The sequence below is a fragment of the Carcharodon carcharias genome, chromosome 2 (assembly GCF_017639515.1).
Source record: "Carcharodon carcharias isolate sCarCar2 chromosome 2, sCarCar2.pri, whole genome shotgun sequence".
Taxonomy (NCBI): Eukaryota; Metazoa; Chordata; class Chondrichthyes; order Lamniformes; family Lamnidae; genus Carcharodon; species Carcharodon carcharias.
This window is the reverse complement of record NC_054468.1, coordinates 173,995,256-174,010,555: the sequence shown is the minus strand read 5'-3', so window position 1 is coordinate 174,010,555 and position 15,300 is coordinate 173,995,256. Positions and strand designations below refer to the sequence as shown.

Sequence of the window (15,300 nt, the reverse complement as noted above, 5' to 3'; positions counted from 1 at the left end):
ATATGTGTCTAAATGTTGACTATTTGCTACTCAGACAGACTGTTGACTTCTTTTCATCATCTTTATGTGGCCTTGATGGAAACCTTAGTTTCCCATGCAAGCCTTTTCTTCATGTGCTTGCAATATCCCTACATGCCAAACTTGGCTGCCTGCAATGTGTCATCTGTGACCCTCCTTCGAAACTCAGCTATATCAGCATAACAATGTGCATAAATGTGGCACTGCAATCCTCATTGGCATTATTCAAACAAAATTTTGATGCCTATGCAATTTTTCTTATTTTTCCCCCTTCCCACCAAGTGCCTGCCAACCAACCCCCCACCCCTCCTTTAGTCCCAATTCTTCCCTGCTCCCCTTGCCTGTGCTCCCAACCCTCCCCTCTTCCAGTCCCTTTCTTCCTTTCCCTTTTTTCCCTTCACTTTCTTCTCCCATGGCTTCCCTCCCCTCATCCCTTTTTTATTTCTACACCCACTGCTGCACTTTTCTCACACTTCTTCTCCTCCTTTGCTGATTGTTCTTAAGGGGTAAAGGGCAGTTTAGGTCCCTCTCAGCTACGCTCTCATCCAGAGAGATGTTAGACCTGCTCGCCTCAATACTGCCAGATCCCTGTAACTCGCATTCGACCCGAGGAACATTCTGTTCAGGCTGCCTTCCCTCTCAGCACTCCCAAATCCGGTGATGTCTAGAAACCCTAGGTTACATTTCCAAGCACCCACATCCAATAACTTTGAGAATTCCTTCCTTACTAGCAGAAAGCAGCACTCATAAGGATGATAATCACACAAAATTGCAGGTGCATATCTTGTAATTTTCCTACTGATAGAAGTTAATGATCTGAAAATCACAAACTAGGAATGTGGAATCAACCATTTTATGCCTTATGACAATGTTCCACATAAATAATTTTAATGAAGGGTTACAATCTGATCTTGTGGTATTAGAACAGGATCAATTAAATTGCATGGGCCAATCAATTCCCATAATAACACTGCAATGAAATTAAAGTGGAACACAAATACAATTTTATGTGTAAAATAAAACATGAGAAAACAGCTGATAAAGTTAAGCTAGGTTAGTACCTTCTAGCGTAAATAGTAGTATCTAAAATCATTGAAAGCAATGATCTGAATTAAAAACACTGCAGGGCCTTAACATTCCAACTGCTGCAAAACTTACTGTCAAAGAGAGACCTTAATTAAAGGGTCTGAGTCAAAATGTGGAGCCTGGAAATTTGGCTGTGCCGGGCTAAATGGCCTCCTAAACCTTAAACATAGTGGACAGGATGTGCATGCTCATTGTGAACAGGCTTTAGGCCCTTTGCATATGCCAATAATGCCTGGTTGAGCCCCCACTGCAAGATTAGTTTGCTCTGAGGCAGCTGGCACTAGCTGCACTCAGAAAAACCAGGTCTCAAAATATTAAGCTGAATTGCTTCTCTCACATTGAATCCTCTCAGTTCTGGGATCACCCTTGTAAATCAGTTTTATACTTTCTCAAGTGTTTTTTTGGTCCTTTCTGTAACATGGGGAGCAGAATTGTGCACAATACTTTGTATTCCATTTCCGAAAGCCAGTTAGTGAAGGATAGAACTGGGGCAAATCTTTGCTCACTTGTATATTTGTTTACAGAGTTACACATTACAAACGTTTACCTCCTAACTCAACAGCCAATTTTTGTCTGTGTCTATTTTTATAGAGGCTCAAGTGAGTCCCAGATAATGCCCACCTCCTGAGTACAATTAAGCATAATTAATGTATAATCAACCGAATCCCCCTTCTCTCTGTAAACAAAAAATAGAATTAATATGTGCAACCAAAATTTCAAAACAAATTAAATCTTTAGGAAGGATCTGAAGGGTTGAGAGAGACTATAGAGAAGATTTATGAGTATGTTTCTAGGGATAAGGGACTTTAGTTACAATGGTTAGATTGGAAAAGCTGGGGTTAGAGAAGAGAAGGTTTAGGGGAGATTTGATAGAAGTATTCAAAATCATGAAGTGTCCAGACGGGAGTAGCTAGAAATTGTTTTCATTGGCTGGAGGGTCAGGAACCAGAGGGCACTGGTTTAAGGTGATTAATAAAAGAATCAATGGTGACATGAGGAAAAATTATTTTTATGCAGTGTCTGGTCAGGATCTGGAATGTACCACCTCAGAGGAGGCAGATACAATTGGGGATTTCTAAAGGGAATTGATTAAGCATCTGAAGCAGAAAAAAATTGCAAGGCCATGGAAAAAGGGCAGGGGAGTGGGACTAACTGAGTTGCTCTTGTCCATGCCAGCTACATGATGGGTGGATTGGCCTCTTTTTGTGCTAGACCCATAGAATGGTTACATGATTCTAAACACCTCCATTATAAAGCATTACATTATGAGATGCCCCTCCTCTAGGATCACTAACAATTTCTTTGCACATGTATGTCTTTTTGTAAAACAAATCATACAGTTGTTGACTTGCATCCACCCATTTAATTTGAGGCTCTCTTCCAAGGCTAATCTGTAACCCTTTTCTTACTCTCACTTCTCATAGAGTGTACAATATGTCACAATGAATGATTATCTACATAACATTCAATGAATATACTATCTTCAGTATGCCTTTTGTATAGAATATCAATTAAACTATTTGACAACTGGAATCCCATATCCACTGTCTTTACAATAACCAGTGTTTCAGCAGCTAAAGTACTATTAACAGCCTTTTTTCAGTTTACCGAACTGAAGGACAACAACATTTTCCATTGTCACCCAAAAGAAATATTAAGAAACCAGCTGCATTAGAATCCCCATTAGGAAGACTTGCATGTGAAGTGTTGCTAAAAATAACTAGTTTCATGTGCATGAATGGGCATGAGCAGCATCTCATTCCAAAACAAGGATATGTGAAGAGGTGAAACATGGACACCATTGTATGTCAATGGCCAAGTGGTCAGAGGCCATTTGTGAGGGCGATATGAAACAGGCACTATGGTCACCAGACAGAAACCAGACACTGCTGATGAAGGACATTTTAATAAGATACATTTTGTGAGCAGCAGAAAAGAAAGAATTACCGAAACAGATCCAGACCAGCTAAAGAACCAGACCCTGCTTGAGATCCACCAAAAGGCAGAGAATTCATGCTGACCTTTATCTACCGATTTGAGGAACAAAACCAGGTTATCACTGCAGGGGTTGAACAGCACCTTGACTGTGCTGAAGCCAGAGAAATCTGTGACTGAAAGCAGTAAGCCACTGCGAATCCGTCTTGATGAACCTCCAACCTCTATTTCTTCAGTGGACCAAAGCCTTCATCTAGAAAGTAATTGTGAAAGCGAATTTTAGGACTTTTAAGACCTAAGCACACGCTACTGCCTTTGTGATCACCTTTTCGTGCATGTGTGTGTGTGTGTGTGTGGTGTATACATTTCAGGTGTTGAGTAATAAACATTTAACCTTTTAAAAAACTTACAAGAAAAACCGTCATTTGTCTGTTCTAGAGTCTCAGAGCTCCTGGGGTTAAAACACTTTTCATTTAAAAACACATCTGTCTTTGGTCATTCAAGAGGTAGACAAAAGGGGAGCCATCCTACTATCTCCTCCTGTCCGTATCAACTGTCTTATGACAATAAAAACATTTTGGTCTCTCTGAATCATCCAATCCTATATACTGTCTCTTTTACTAATTTGAAGAGCATCTGCCTTTTCGGACAGAATCTTGCTGAGGTGTTGAAGGTCTCACCTGCTGGCTGGAGAGGTGCCGAGAGATGTGAGCTGCCTCTTTTTATGAAGGCCTGCTGAACCGCATGCTAATCATGCAGTGGCAAGGTCAGTGGTAGACCTTCCCCTGCAATCAAGACCCTAGGAGTGGTAGTCTCGCCTACTGAGAGCTGTAAAGTAAAATCAAGACTGTAAAGTTTTTAATATAAGGGATGCTGTAGTTTTAGCTGATAGTTATGAGTTATCTCACACTACTTTTTACAAACCCACACAGGGCTGGAGAGATAAGCAAGTTGTTAATGAACAGGATACTAATGGCCATGATGGAATGTTGTTGAAATGTATAAGAACCTGTGAGGGCTTGACAGGCTAGATGCTGAGAGTATGTGGTTGAATGTAGAACTAGAGGTACAGATTCAAAATAAGAGGTCTCCCATTTAAGATGGGGATGAGGAGGAGTTTCTTCTCTGAGGGCCATTAGTGTTTGTAATTCCCTTTTCCAGTGAGCAGTGGAGGCTGGGTCATTGAATATATTCAAGGCTGAGTTAGACAGATTTTTGATTGGCAAGGGAGTCGATGCTTATGGACGACAGGCAGGAAAGTGGAGTTAAGGCCAAATTCAGGTCAGCTTGAGGGGCCAAATGGTCTACTCCTCCTATTTCGTATGTTCTTGCATGACATTCTCTTGTATGTTTATTGACCATTGCGCGCTCAATGGAATCATAGCCCTTTTAGCAACAGTCCACAGTGGCGCTCAGCTTTCATTGGGTTCTTGAGTCCCTGTTTTACTGAGGAGTAAATCTGAGCGACTGTCCCCAAGCACTATCCTCAGTTTTTGGAGAGCTCCTTAAGCCTGCTTCCAGCAGTAAAGCCTGTTCCAATGATTCTTCTTCCCCTGGCCATGCTAGGATGAATCTCCTGGAATCCTTAGATGGCTGCAGGATGGGCCCCTTCAACTTGAGACTGTCTCTCTCCCACTTCCAGCTGTGGTAGCTTGCAAAGGCAAGCAGCCTTTTCTCTCTGTTGACTACACAGAAGTGCTACTGTTTGCCTGTGGTAATCATTGATTTGTAGGGAAGCCTATAATATCTCAAAAGTGGTTTACTTCTTCCTCTTCTGCATTGCAATGTGAAACTGTTTTAAAAATTCTTTCATGGGATGTGAGTGTCATTGGCTAGACCCTGAAAGGTACAGGTTATGAGGCTGCCAAAGGATCAGGTGCACTTAAAGTTTCACTGCTGCGTCTCCATGATGTGACCTTGATCAGAGTGTGCAAGCGAGCTGCCATCAGCCAAACATGAGTCAGACATTCACAGAGGCAATGTGAAGATCTATGGAGTGTCCTCAATGCATGTTGTCATCATCCTCCTGGAATCTTGCGACTATTAGGGCCTCTGCTGCATCCCCATGACATGAGCATGAGCACAGAGCGTATGTGTGCTGCTTTCAAACACACAGGAGTTCAACATTCACAGATGCAATGTGAGGATGTCAGGACTGTACTCACTGCATCTCATCATCATCCTCCACTAATCTTGTAGCTGTTAGGGCCTCCCGTGCACGCTTGCCTCGTTTGGTCAGTCCGCTGGCCACATTGCCAACATCTTCGCCTTCAAGAACTTCTGTACCCTCATCCCCTTTGACATCCTCCTCATCGGAGGAGACCTGCAGCTCTTTCATTCCCTCCCCAAGCAAGTCCTTCCCCCATTGCAGCGCCAAATTGTGTAGCATGCATGATATCTTCTGGGGACTGCACTGCTGTGCTCCATCAGACCTGTCAAGGCACAGGACCCTCATTTTCAATATGCCAATCATTTGGTCCACCAAAGTACAGGTTGCAGCATGAGCCTCGCTATACCGTCCCTCTGTTGCAGTCTGAGGCCGCCCCACAGGCATCATCAGCAATGTCCTCTGTTGGTAGCCCTTGTCCCTGAGGAGCCATCCCTGCAGTTTCTGTGTGACTCTGGAAGATGTCAGTGTTCTGAGACAAGCTGAGGATGTAGGCATCATGGATGGTCCCTAGGAATCATGCGTATACCTGCAGGATGCATTTGTAGTGGCTGCAGAGCAACTGAAATTCAGCGAGTGGAAGCCCTTGTGGTTTACATACTGGACTACTTGTCACAGAGATCTAAGCACCACATGAGTGCAGTTGATAGCACCCTGCAGCTGTGGAAAACCAGAGATCTGCACAAATCCCAACGTTCTTGCTTCTTGGCTTGCCTGATCCCGGTTGAAATGCACGAAGTTGTGTGCCTTTGTGAAGATGGCATCTGTGACTTCCTAGATGCATTTGTGGATAGAAGCTTGTGAGATCCCACACAGGTCAACTGTGAAACTCTGGAAGGAATCACTGGCGTAAAACTTGAGTGCCATGGACATTTTCATTGTCACTGACAGTGGATGCCCTCCAAGTCCCCGTGGCGCCAAATCCTGCAGCAGGTGGCATATGTGACTGACCAGTTCCCTAGATATGCCCAGTCTTCGGCGACACTGGTTCTTGGTCATCTGCAGGAGTGACAGGCACCATCTATAGACCCAGGGTCTAGCAAGGCGCTTAGGAGCAGTGGCTCAATGTGGATCTTCAGCTGTGTGCACTGGAGGCCCTGCTCTTTGGCGAGCCAGGCTCTTCCGTGGCATTCTTCTCCTCTTTCTCAGCTCACTGTGTCATGAGATATATCGCTAGATCACCAGGCTCCATGATCCTGATGTTCTCCTCCTGCAGGATCAAAGAAAGAGACGTGTGGGTTAGCATATGTCCCCTAAGGACCACTCTTGGTTAAGTCTCCGACTCAGGCTATGACTCAAGGCCCATTCATGCATGCCAGAGAGTGCTGGCCACCACTTGCATGGCCACTTTGTAGTGTGCTTCATGGCTGTCCAAAACCTCACCCATCTCTGTCCCACTCCACTTGACTGCTCTCAGCTCAGGCACCAGCATTCTCCTAACCCGCATTACACGGCTGCCCTGTTAGCTTGAACTATGAGGGATACAGGTCCAAACCTGAATAAAGATATTCAAGGGCCTCTGAGTGCCTCCACCAGTGACTGCCCCATGGCCACCTTTCGCAAGGGGATTCTACAACTTGCCCAGTCGTCCAATTGTCCTGCACTCCCCTGGAATGCACAATAATTTGCAGCTTGTACCAAGGGGTGAAAAGTTCTGGAGCATTTTGTGGCACATTCATGTTTTTACGTTGCTTGAGTGGGCAGACATGCTTCAGAGGCCCGATTCCAAGCATGTCAATAGAACTGCTGCTGAAGGGTCTCATCCACAGAAGAATGCTTACTTTTGGCAAGCTTTTACAAGTGAGTGGCTGCCTCCCTCAACCTTCCGCAGTTCCCCAGCCTCCTGTCATGTGCATGTGTACTTCCATTGGTTTATACTGCCTTGTCCTCCCACTGGCCCTATGCCTGCATTGGAGCCCTTGCCATGGCACCGCACTGAAAGCCAGCTGAGAAAAAGTGACTTGCCTGTGTTCCCCCCGAATGCACAGTGCCTCTTCCTTGATGCCCTACAGGTGATCCTCTTGAACGCTGCACAAGGTTGTGTGCACTCACCTCCGAGTTCCCCTCGAAGTTCAGCTCGCCAGGTGCATGCCTTTTAAAGGTAGTCATAAGTCACACTGTTCTGAAGTCACCCCAACGTGGGAGGTAAATTTGATGTTGGAGGATGATTCTGGCATGCAGGCACAATGATGAGATGCAAATACATTAAAATTTAGTTCCTGACATTAGATGGCAGGAAACGCGGCTCACCATTGACAGGCAGAGCGGATGATTGCAAACTGGTTTCACGACGGCATAAAACTGATTTTTGGCCTTCTCACCATATTGTCTGCCAAACACACCCGCTCCAATGAGAGCAGAAAGCTCCATAATCTCAGCATCTGACACCTGTCTGATTGAAATCTTTCACAGTCCTCCTTATTGTTGCTAAACCCTCTGATTTTGTGTCATTAATAAACTTTGCACATCCAAATCAACTATATATACTGGGATTATAAATTGACACTTATTACATGAGCGGCAAGGAAGAAGGTAAAAGTTGGAAGAGAGATTGAGATGACTGGAGGAGTGGAAACGTAACACAGGAGGGGATGGGGCCAAAGTACAAGGGAGAAGGCAGGAAGGCAAGCAGCGTAGAGGGAAGAATGAGAGAAAGGATGGGAAGCCAATGCAAGTGATGGCAGGAGGAGCACAGGAAAGGGATGTTATTTAGTGAACTGCATCAATGCCTGGGAAATCCTCTCCATACAAGTGGTGGGGTATTGCCGACGATTGGAAAATTCAACCAGTACTGCGTATTTTGAGAGCTAAGGAAAGTGATTTCAGATTTGTACTGGTCAGTGGAGGAAATGAGGGGAGCATGAAGGGGAGGGTGGTGGGGGGAGTGATGTTGAGCAATTGGGTAACCAAGCATTGTTCAAGGTCAGTGGCAATGAGAGAAAGGATAGTTTTTGTTAGCAATTATTGTTGGGAGCATTGTGTAAAGGAAGCGAGATAGGAGTAACTTCTGCAGAAGCTGCAGGTAGTGAGTAAATTGCAATTAGGCTGCCTGTAGGTGGGTTGGAGATGCAGTCAACAGTGAATGAATGGAAATTTTTACATGGTAATGGGGTAGGTGAGTCCAACCAAGACATACTGCGCAATACATGTCCACTTTTTCTGCGCTGCCAGGAGAGAGGTCTTCGTTTGGGGGAAGTGTAAACAATAGGCAGATTCTTATACCCTTCAAAAAGAATTGTGGGTCAGACCATATCCAGGTCATAACCTGCTTTTGCTGGCAGCACGCCACTTGTGTGATTCTATGGGAAGCGGCCTCCTATTTGGCACTTGCATGTTTGTCATCCAGTTAAGGACAACAGGCAGGTTTCTGAAATTGGGGACCCAATCCAAGGACCTGCAGCCTTGAACTGAGAGGTGCATTCTTTTGCTGTAGGAGGGGGACCAGGAGGGCATCCCAACCTCGAGGCACCCATTGAAAAGGTATTTACTTTTTTAAATTAAAATGTGCCACAGCTGCCAGGCTAATCCTGTACCTCCATTGTGAGGGGAGATCTGAAAGAGACCTCAGTGCCAGCTGCTGGCAAAGCCACCAGGCTTTGGCCTCAGCAGGTAGCCTGCCTGCCATTGGGAAGATCCAATCTGCCTACAATTGGGCACTTAATTATTCAAATTGGCTGCCTGTTGCTGCTGGGCAGGTAACTGCTGCCTTTGATGACCTGCCTCCGGAAGATTACCCGGAGGTGGGAATGTGTTGGGGTGCTGACCCGATGCTATCATATCAAAGTTTCCACCTGGTCCTGTCTTCAAGCCAGTCTCTGCGGGAGCAGGACAATTCCACCAATGAGTGCAGAATCTTCTTTGCTCCTCGTTTCAATCAAAGGCTGACAATTTCACTTTTTTTCAGGGTTTCAGCATCTGACACAATTGCTTTCTTGGACTTGATATCTTTCAGCTGTTGCCCTTCATGAATATTTAACATCAGGCACGTTTTTTATCTAAACTATTTAATTATTTATTTTCTGGGTTTTTCTTTAGGGCTCATTTTGCATTCCTATTCACTTACTTTTCCTTTGTTTTCTTTAATTTTTTTTGTTTGGAGCTGTTCATATTGAATTTCTTTTTGTTCCTTTTCTGGTAATTGTACAGTTTGATGCAAGCTTTTTTTTTACCATGCCACTTTCTCATCTTTGAAATTCTGAGACCTTTCACCATTTCAGTATTTGACATAGCCATGTTTTTACTCCAGGGTAAGATCATCTAACATCAGCTGTGGTCTACTAATACTGTAAATGCAGTGCAATGACAATTTAAATGAGCTGATTTTTAGCTACAAAGAATATTTTTTTAAATGGTTGTGCTCGAAGAGTGTTTTTGCTAAGTGTCATATATAATGTTAGTCTGAAGGATAAATTCATTGGTTTAGGACTGTGGAGTTTGGGGGAGTAGCAGAGGCGTGATGCTTTTGTTGTGGTTCTATCTCCAACCTGTGTTGTCTTAGAGTACTGCAGGAATTTATTTTTATGTGTCCAATATAGTGCTGTGACATCGCAGTTTAAAGTACAAATTATGTAAAGTGCCTACTCTGTTTAATTTATTTTATCTTGATAGGCAGGCATATTCAGTATGTACGCCTGTGAAGAAGGTTTTGCTACTGGAGGGAGAGATGGTTGCATCCGACTATGGGACACTGATTTCAAACCAATCACAAAAATTGATCTTCGTGAGACTGAGCAGGGTTACAAAGGTATAATATTCTTCTTTTGTGCTAGGTACCGTTGACTTTGTGCTTAAAAATGTGACTTAAATAAATTTTGAGCATTCCTAAACCATTTCAGGAAATTACTGTTCTAAATTTGTAACAGTTTCTTTCTCATATTCATCTAATAATTGTGGTGCCAGAGTATCAATCACCTGCTTTAAGCTTTTTTTTTAAAGGTTTGTCTATCAGAAGTGTTTGTTGGAAAGCAGACCGCATTCTAGCAGGAACCCAGGACAGTGAAATATTTGAAGTGATGGTTCGAGAACGAGATAAACCTCTCCTGATAATGCAGGGCCACTGTGAAGGGGAGCTGTGGGGCTTGGCAGCCCATCCTAAGAAGCCATTGGTTGTCACAGGCAGTGATGATCGATCTGTACGGTCAGTGTTCTATCATACTTTGGATTTTCAGGTCTTGTTTTGTCTTCCATGATGTTGTGTTTCATTTATTTTTGTACTGTTAACTATTATTAGAAAAGAAAGTACAATTTTTAATGCATTTATTTTCCAGTCATCCTTAATGAAACCAAAATATCATAATTATGTTATTTACATTTTAACTGATTCATATAATAAAACAATGGTATGAACATGAGGCATGCAATATTTCTTGGGTTACAGAAGCCTAACATTAAATTTGATTTATGTCTGGTTCAAATTGTCTCATTACTAACTAAAATATTAATTTAATGGTTTGTGTTCTGGTAGCCAATTTTCTATTATGCCTTTAAATGAAAAGAAGTGGGTTATTAAAATAAGACAAGATAGTCACCCTGGGGGAACAGGGGGTAAAAATTCTTCATGCCTGGTTTCTGGCATGAAGGAGGTAATGTGGCCTCATTGCATGCCCAAAATTGGATACAAAAGGCTAGGCCAGAATTGGGCCTCATTAATATAGATTCAAGATATTTTAATTTTGAGAGCTACCAGCATCTGAAGGGAATTCCTGGGGAGTTGGGTGATGTGGAGTGGCAGTGAAGGGGGTGCCAATCGGAATACTCACATATGTAAGGGGTCTAATACCTGTTTTGGGCAGCTGGAAGAACATCTTAAAAAATTGCCCAAACCAACAATAGCTTGGACATCTTTCAGGCACCCTTTTGGCGCAGGCCATTGGCTCCTGTTGTAAAATGTGTTATAACCTCCATTATTATGACCAGGATGGGAAGTGTGTGCAAATTATCAAGCCCCACTACTCTGCAGATGGTATCTTTAATTTTAATGTTTAATTTTATCCCAAAGTGGCCAGTTGGGTATCTATATCACTAGTACCCCAAAGAAACGAGACGATGACCAGGCTTCTTTCCAAAATGCAGAATAATTAATTTATTCTTAAAACAAAACTTCTTTTAACAAGTTGCAAACACTAGTTAACAAACCATTACAATCAGTAAGTATTGCTATTAATCTCTTCCTAAAGAATACCCCCAAACACGCACACAGACAAAGGACAAATAGATAATGTCTATCTGCAGAGTTGGGCTTTTAAGGAGGTTGCAAAAATAAAGTCCTTAGGGTCTCGACGATGTTGACTTGGAGTTCTCTCATGTGAGGACTGGCCGCTGGTCCTAGTGGATGCCTAGTTCTCACCAGCTTGGTTCAGCTGTGTCCAATTGCAGACTAAAAGATAAAAACAAAAAAACTGCGGATGCTGGAAATCCAAAACAAAAACAGAATTACCTGGAAAAACTCAGCAGGTCTGGCAGCATCGGCGGAGAAGAAAAGAGTTGACGTTTCGAGTCTTCACGACCCTTCAACAGAACTGAAGACTCGAAACGTCAACTCTTTTCTTCTCCGCCGATGCTGCCAGACCTGCTGAGTTTTTCCAGGTAATTCTGTTTTTGTTGCAGACTAAAAGACCTGCTGAGTTTTCCAGCTATTTATGTTTTTGTTCCAATTGCAGACTAGTTGTACTCATGAGAGTTCTGGCTATAGTTGATAGCTACACACACTTTAGGGAAAGGAGGAGAGAGAGAGGCTTCAGGTTGGTCCACTATCTCTGCTGCTTCCAACCAAACTGCTCTTAAACTGCTTCCAAAACAAATTGCTGTTCTCTCCCTATGGCCTCTGGTAACCAGGCAATAGTCCAGTTTTTTTCCCTCTCTCCCATGTGACTGTCTGGTTGTAAAGCTTTCTATTAATTAACACAAATGACTTCTCCAGTCATAAAACCCCTTTAAAAAAGGCATACAATAGGACCTTAGACTTACAGCCTCCATTTCAAAAGTAAAACTAGATCCCAGGCCAGTGTCCACCTGTCCAGCTCAGGTCATTTTCTTCCTTTTTGTAAGAGAAAAATTCATTCTTAAAAGATATGCTTCTGACGCCATAGAGACCAATAGCTTTTAAAGAATAATTCAAACTGCCAGTTATTAAGGACTAAAGGATGACGCATCAAGATTTCACATTTTAATAAAAACTTTTACTGCATCAAATGGCAAAAACACTGTTGACTAAACACCATTTTCTTGTGTAGGTAACTCATACTTTAATTACTAGAAATGAACAGTTTCTTGTTATTTATCACTGTCCCCAGAATTACAAGTTTCATAGCAAATGGTTCACAGATGCTCCCAGTTTCCAGTGGGTTGTTTCCTTTCTACTTTCTCAGCCGGATAACTTCTAATCTCAGAAATATCTCTCTCTGTGAGGGTTAAACTGTAGATTACTTCTTCTATCTCCAAGCAACACAAATTTCCAGCCTCTCTTAACTCAATCTGAGCATGAGCTCCTACATGCATTCTGCATGGTGAACAGTAGAGTCAGTATTTTCTCTGCTTAAGGTGCAGGCCTGGCTAATTCTATCTTCTTGTTCTCTGCGTCTCAGTTGGCTGCAATCCAAAGACAAAACTGTAACCCTTGTCTGTCTCTGATACACTGTAAGTCCTCATTTAACATTGCCCTGTTTAACGTTCCTTCGCTATAATGTTGGTAAGTTAATAGGGCCTATAATCTCGTTGAGCGTTGCAGGATTCATTTGAATGTTGTTTCCTGCGAGACCCAATTGGTGCCATTTTGGAGCAGCCTCTCCCCAATCCCCAAGTTGTGGTCTCTTCCCGTCACCGACCTCCAAGATGCTGTCTAACCCCCTTGCCTGACCTCTGAGTTGCGGCCTTACCCCCTGTCCAACCTCTGAGTTACAGCCTCTTCCCCCTCTCCAACCATTGGGTCGTGGCCTCTCCCCCTCCCCAACCTCCGAGTTGCGGCCTTTCCCAACTTACGAGTTGCGGCCACTTCCCCTTCCCGACCTCCAGGTTGCAGCCTCTCCCCCTTCCTGACTTCCGGGTTGCGGCCACTTCCCCTTCCCGACCTCCAGGTTGCAGCCTCTCCCCCTTCCTGACCTCCGGGTTGCGGCCACTTCCTTTTCCTGGCCTCCAGGTTGCAGCCTCCCCAACCCACTTTTCCTGAACTGTGGGTTGCTGTCTCTCCCTGTCCCCAAACTCAGCGTTGCGACCTCCCTCCTAACCTCTGAATACAGCCCCCACTCCTTACTCGCTGAATTGTGGCCTCTCCCAGTTCCTGATCTCTGAGTTGTGGCCTAACCCCACTCCCGACCCACCCTCTCGTCAAACTCCCTGACTCACCTTCTCACCACTTCCCTCTCCTTGATTTGCATTTCTGTTGAAGATCCAGATCCGATCCAAAGCCGGAGTTCCGATGTTGTGGAAGTGCAAATCCAGATAGTGCAGAAGTGCCGAGCTGGGGCTGATCCAATCCATGCTCTTTTTAAAATGCTCCTGCCTTGTTGCTCTTCTCCCAAACCCTTGCTGACAGGATATTTTTTTTTAAAATGGGTCGTAGCAGCTCCAACTCGACACTTCTGCACCACTGGAACTTGTATTGCACAACATTGGAGCTCCGGGTTTGGATTGGATCTGGATCTTCCATGGGAACGGGAGAGGGAAGTGGTGAAAAGGTGAGTCTGAGAGTGGGAGGTTCGGCAAGAGGGGGTGGGTTGGGGAAGTGGGGAGGCCTCAACTCTGAGCTTTGAGAGTGGAGAGAGGCTGCAACTTGGGACGGTTAGGGAGTGGGTAGGCCACAACTCAGAAGGCTGACCAGGAGATTCAAGAAGCAGGATCCATGGTAAAACAAAAACAGAATTACCTGGAAAAACTCAGCAGGTCTGGCAGCATTGGCGGAGAAGAAAAGAGTTGACGTTTCGAGTCCTCATGACCTTTCGACAGAACTTGCGAATCCATGGTGAGCAGGAGGCATTAAGTGGAAAGTTAGATTTTTTCCTTTATATTTTTAAACGTATTTCATTTTAAAAGTTATTTAATTTACCAATGTAGGAATTTAGCAACGTAATATGTCTCAACTTAGAGGGTATAATGTTTTAATATTTTTTTCTGATAAGGAAGGCCCTAACAGAACCAATGTTTCAATTAAAGTTGTTTCACTTAAAGTTGTGATTTTCAGGAATGCAGCCACAAGTTTTACTGTACCTGGTTTATAGGAAAGCCTGTAACCTGATCTCAAAATTGCTTTTTCACCCTCTTTCCCCATGGCCATAGGAAACACATTAGCTTTGTATCTAAGTAGAAATACAATTCAGTTATCTTTCATCACAGCTGCCTTTCATCTTAGAAGTAAGGGGATAAGTTCCAACACAACTTGATATCGAAACCACTGTACTGGAACTTCGGAAGACACAGGGTCTACCCATTGTAGATTTAGGAATGGTTGTCATTGTCCCCAAGTGTAAATACCTCCCACTGCCCTCTGAATAAACAACCTGAGCCTTCTTGTGATCTCTAACAATTAAATCATCTAGGCTCAGACTCCAGCACATATCACATGACCCCTTCCATTTACTCCAAATTTAAAGATACAGTCCGAGCCCATAACACTCTTATAAACCAAAAGGTATAGTCCTAAAATGTAATGTGCTTACAAGACTCGCAATTGTATCGCCTCTCCCCTAGAAAAATGAAAATTCATTACCATAGCAATACGTTTTCATAAACTGTACCAAAATATTACCAACTTGCAATATTCTATTTAACAACTAACTTATAATTAGCCTATTATAAAGAGTCCAAGTGACATTCCCCCCACCACCCCCAATGCTGTAACATTGTCCTTTAAACAATCCACCTTGACAGCATCATGATGTTTAACTTGTATGAATCAAATACATGTAACAGTTAAAACGTAACGTCTTTTTTACAGTGGTTCTTAAAGTTCTTCCTCTCAAATGGCGGCGAAGTGGTTTTGTTGCTAGTCGCTCCTTTCTCATGATGATTAAAGTCTATTTTCATGTCCTTGGTTAACAGTTGGTACAATTGATTCAGCCTGGGAAATCTCATCTAAAACAACATTGCCAACATCTCATTGT

The 15,300-nt window shown here is 43.4% G+C and overlaps 1 protein-coding gene across 2 annotated transcripts in view; it reads left to right on the top strand.

The window, feature by feature from the left end:
* LOC121269068 (echinoderm microtubule-associated protein-like 6) overlaps nucleotides 1-15,300 on the top strand; it is a 738,052-nt gene that overhangs the window by 123,910 nt on the left and 598,842 nt on the right. For both annotated transcript variants that reach the window (XM_041173516.1, XM_041173508.1), the window contains exons 6-7: nucleotides 9,815-9,950; nucleotides 10,142-10,343. In XM_041173516.1, the coding sequence (XP_041029450.1) occupies nucleotides 9,815-9,950; nucleotides 10,142-10,343 (338 nt within the window). The remainder of the gene's footprint in view (nucleotides 1-9,814; nucleotides 9,951-10,141; nucleotides 10,344-15,300) is intronic.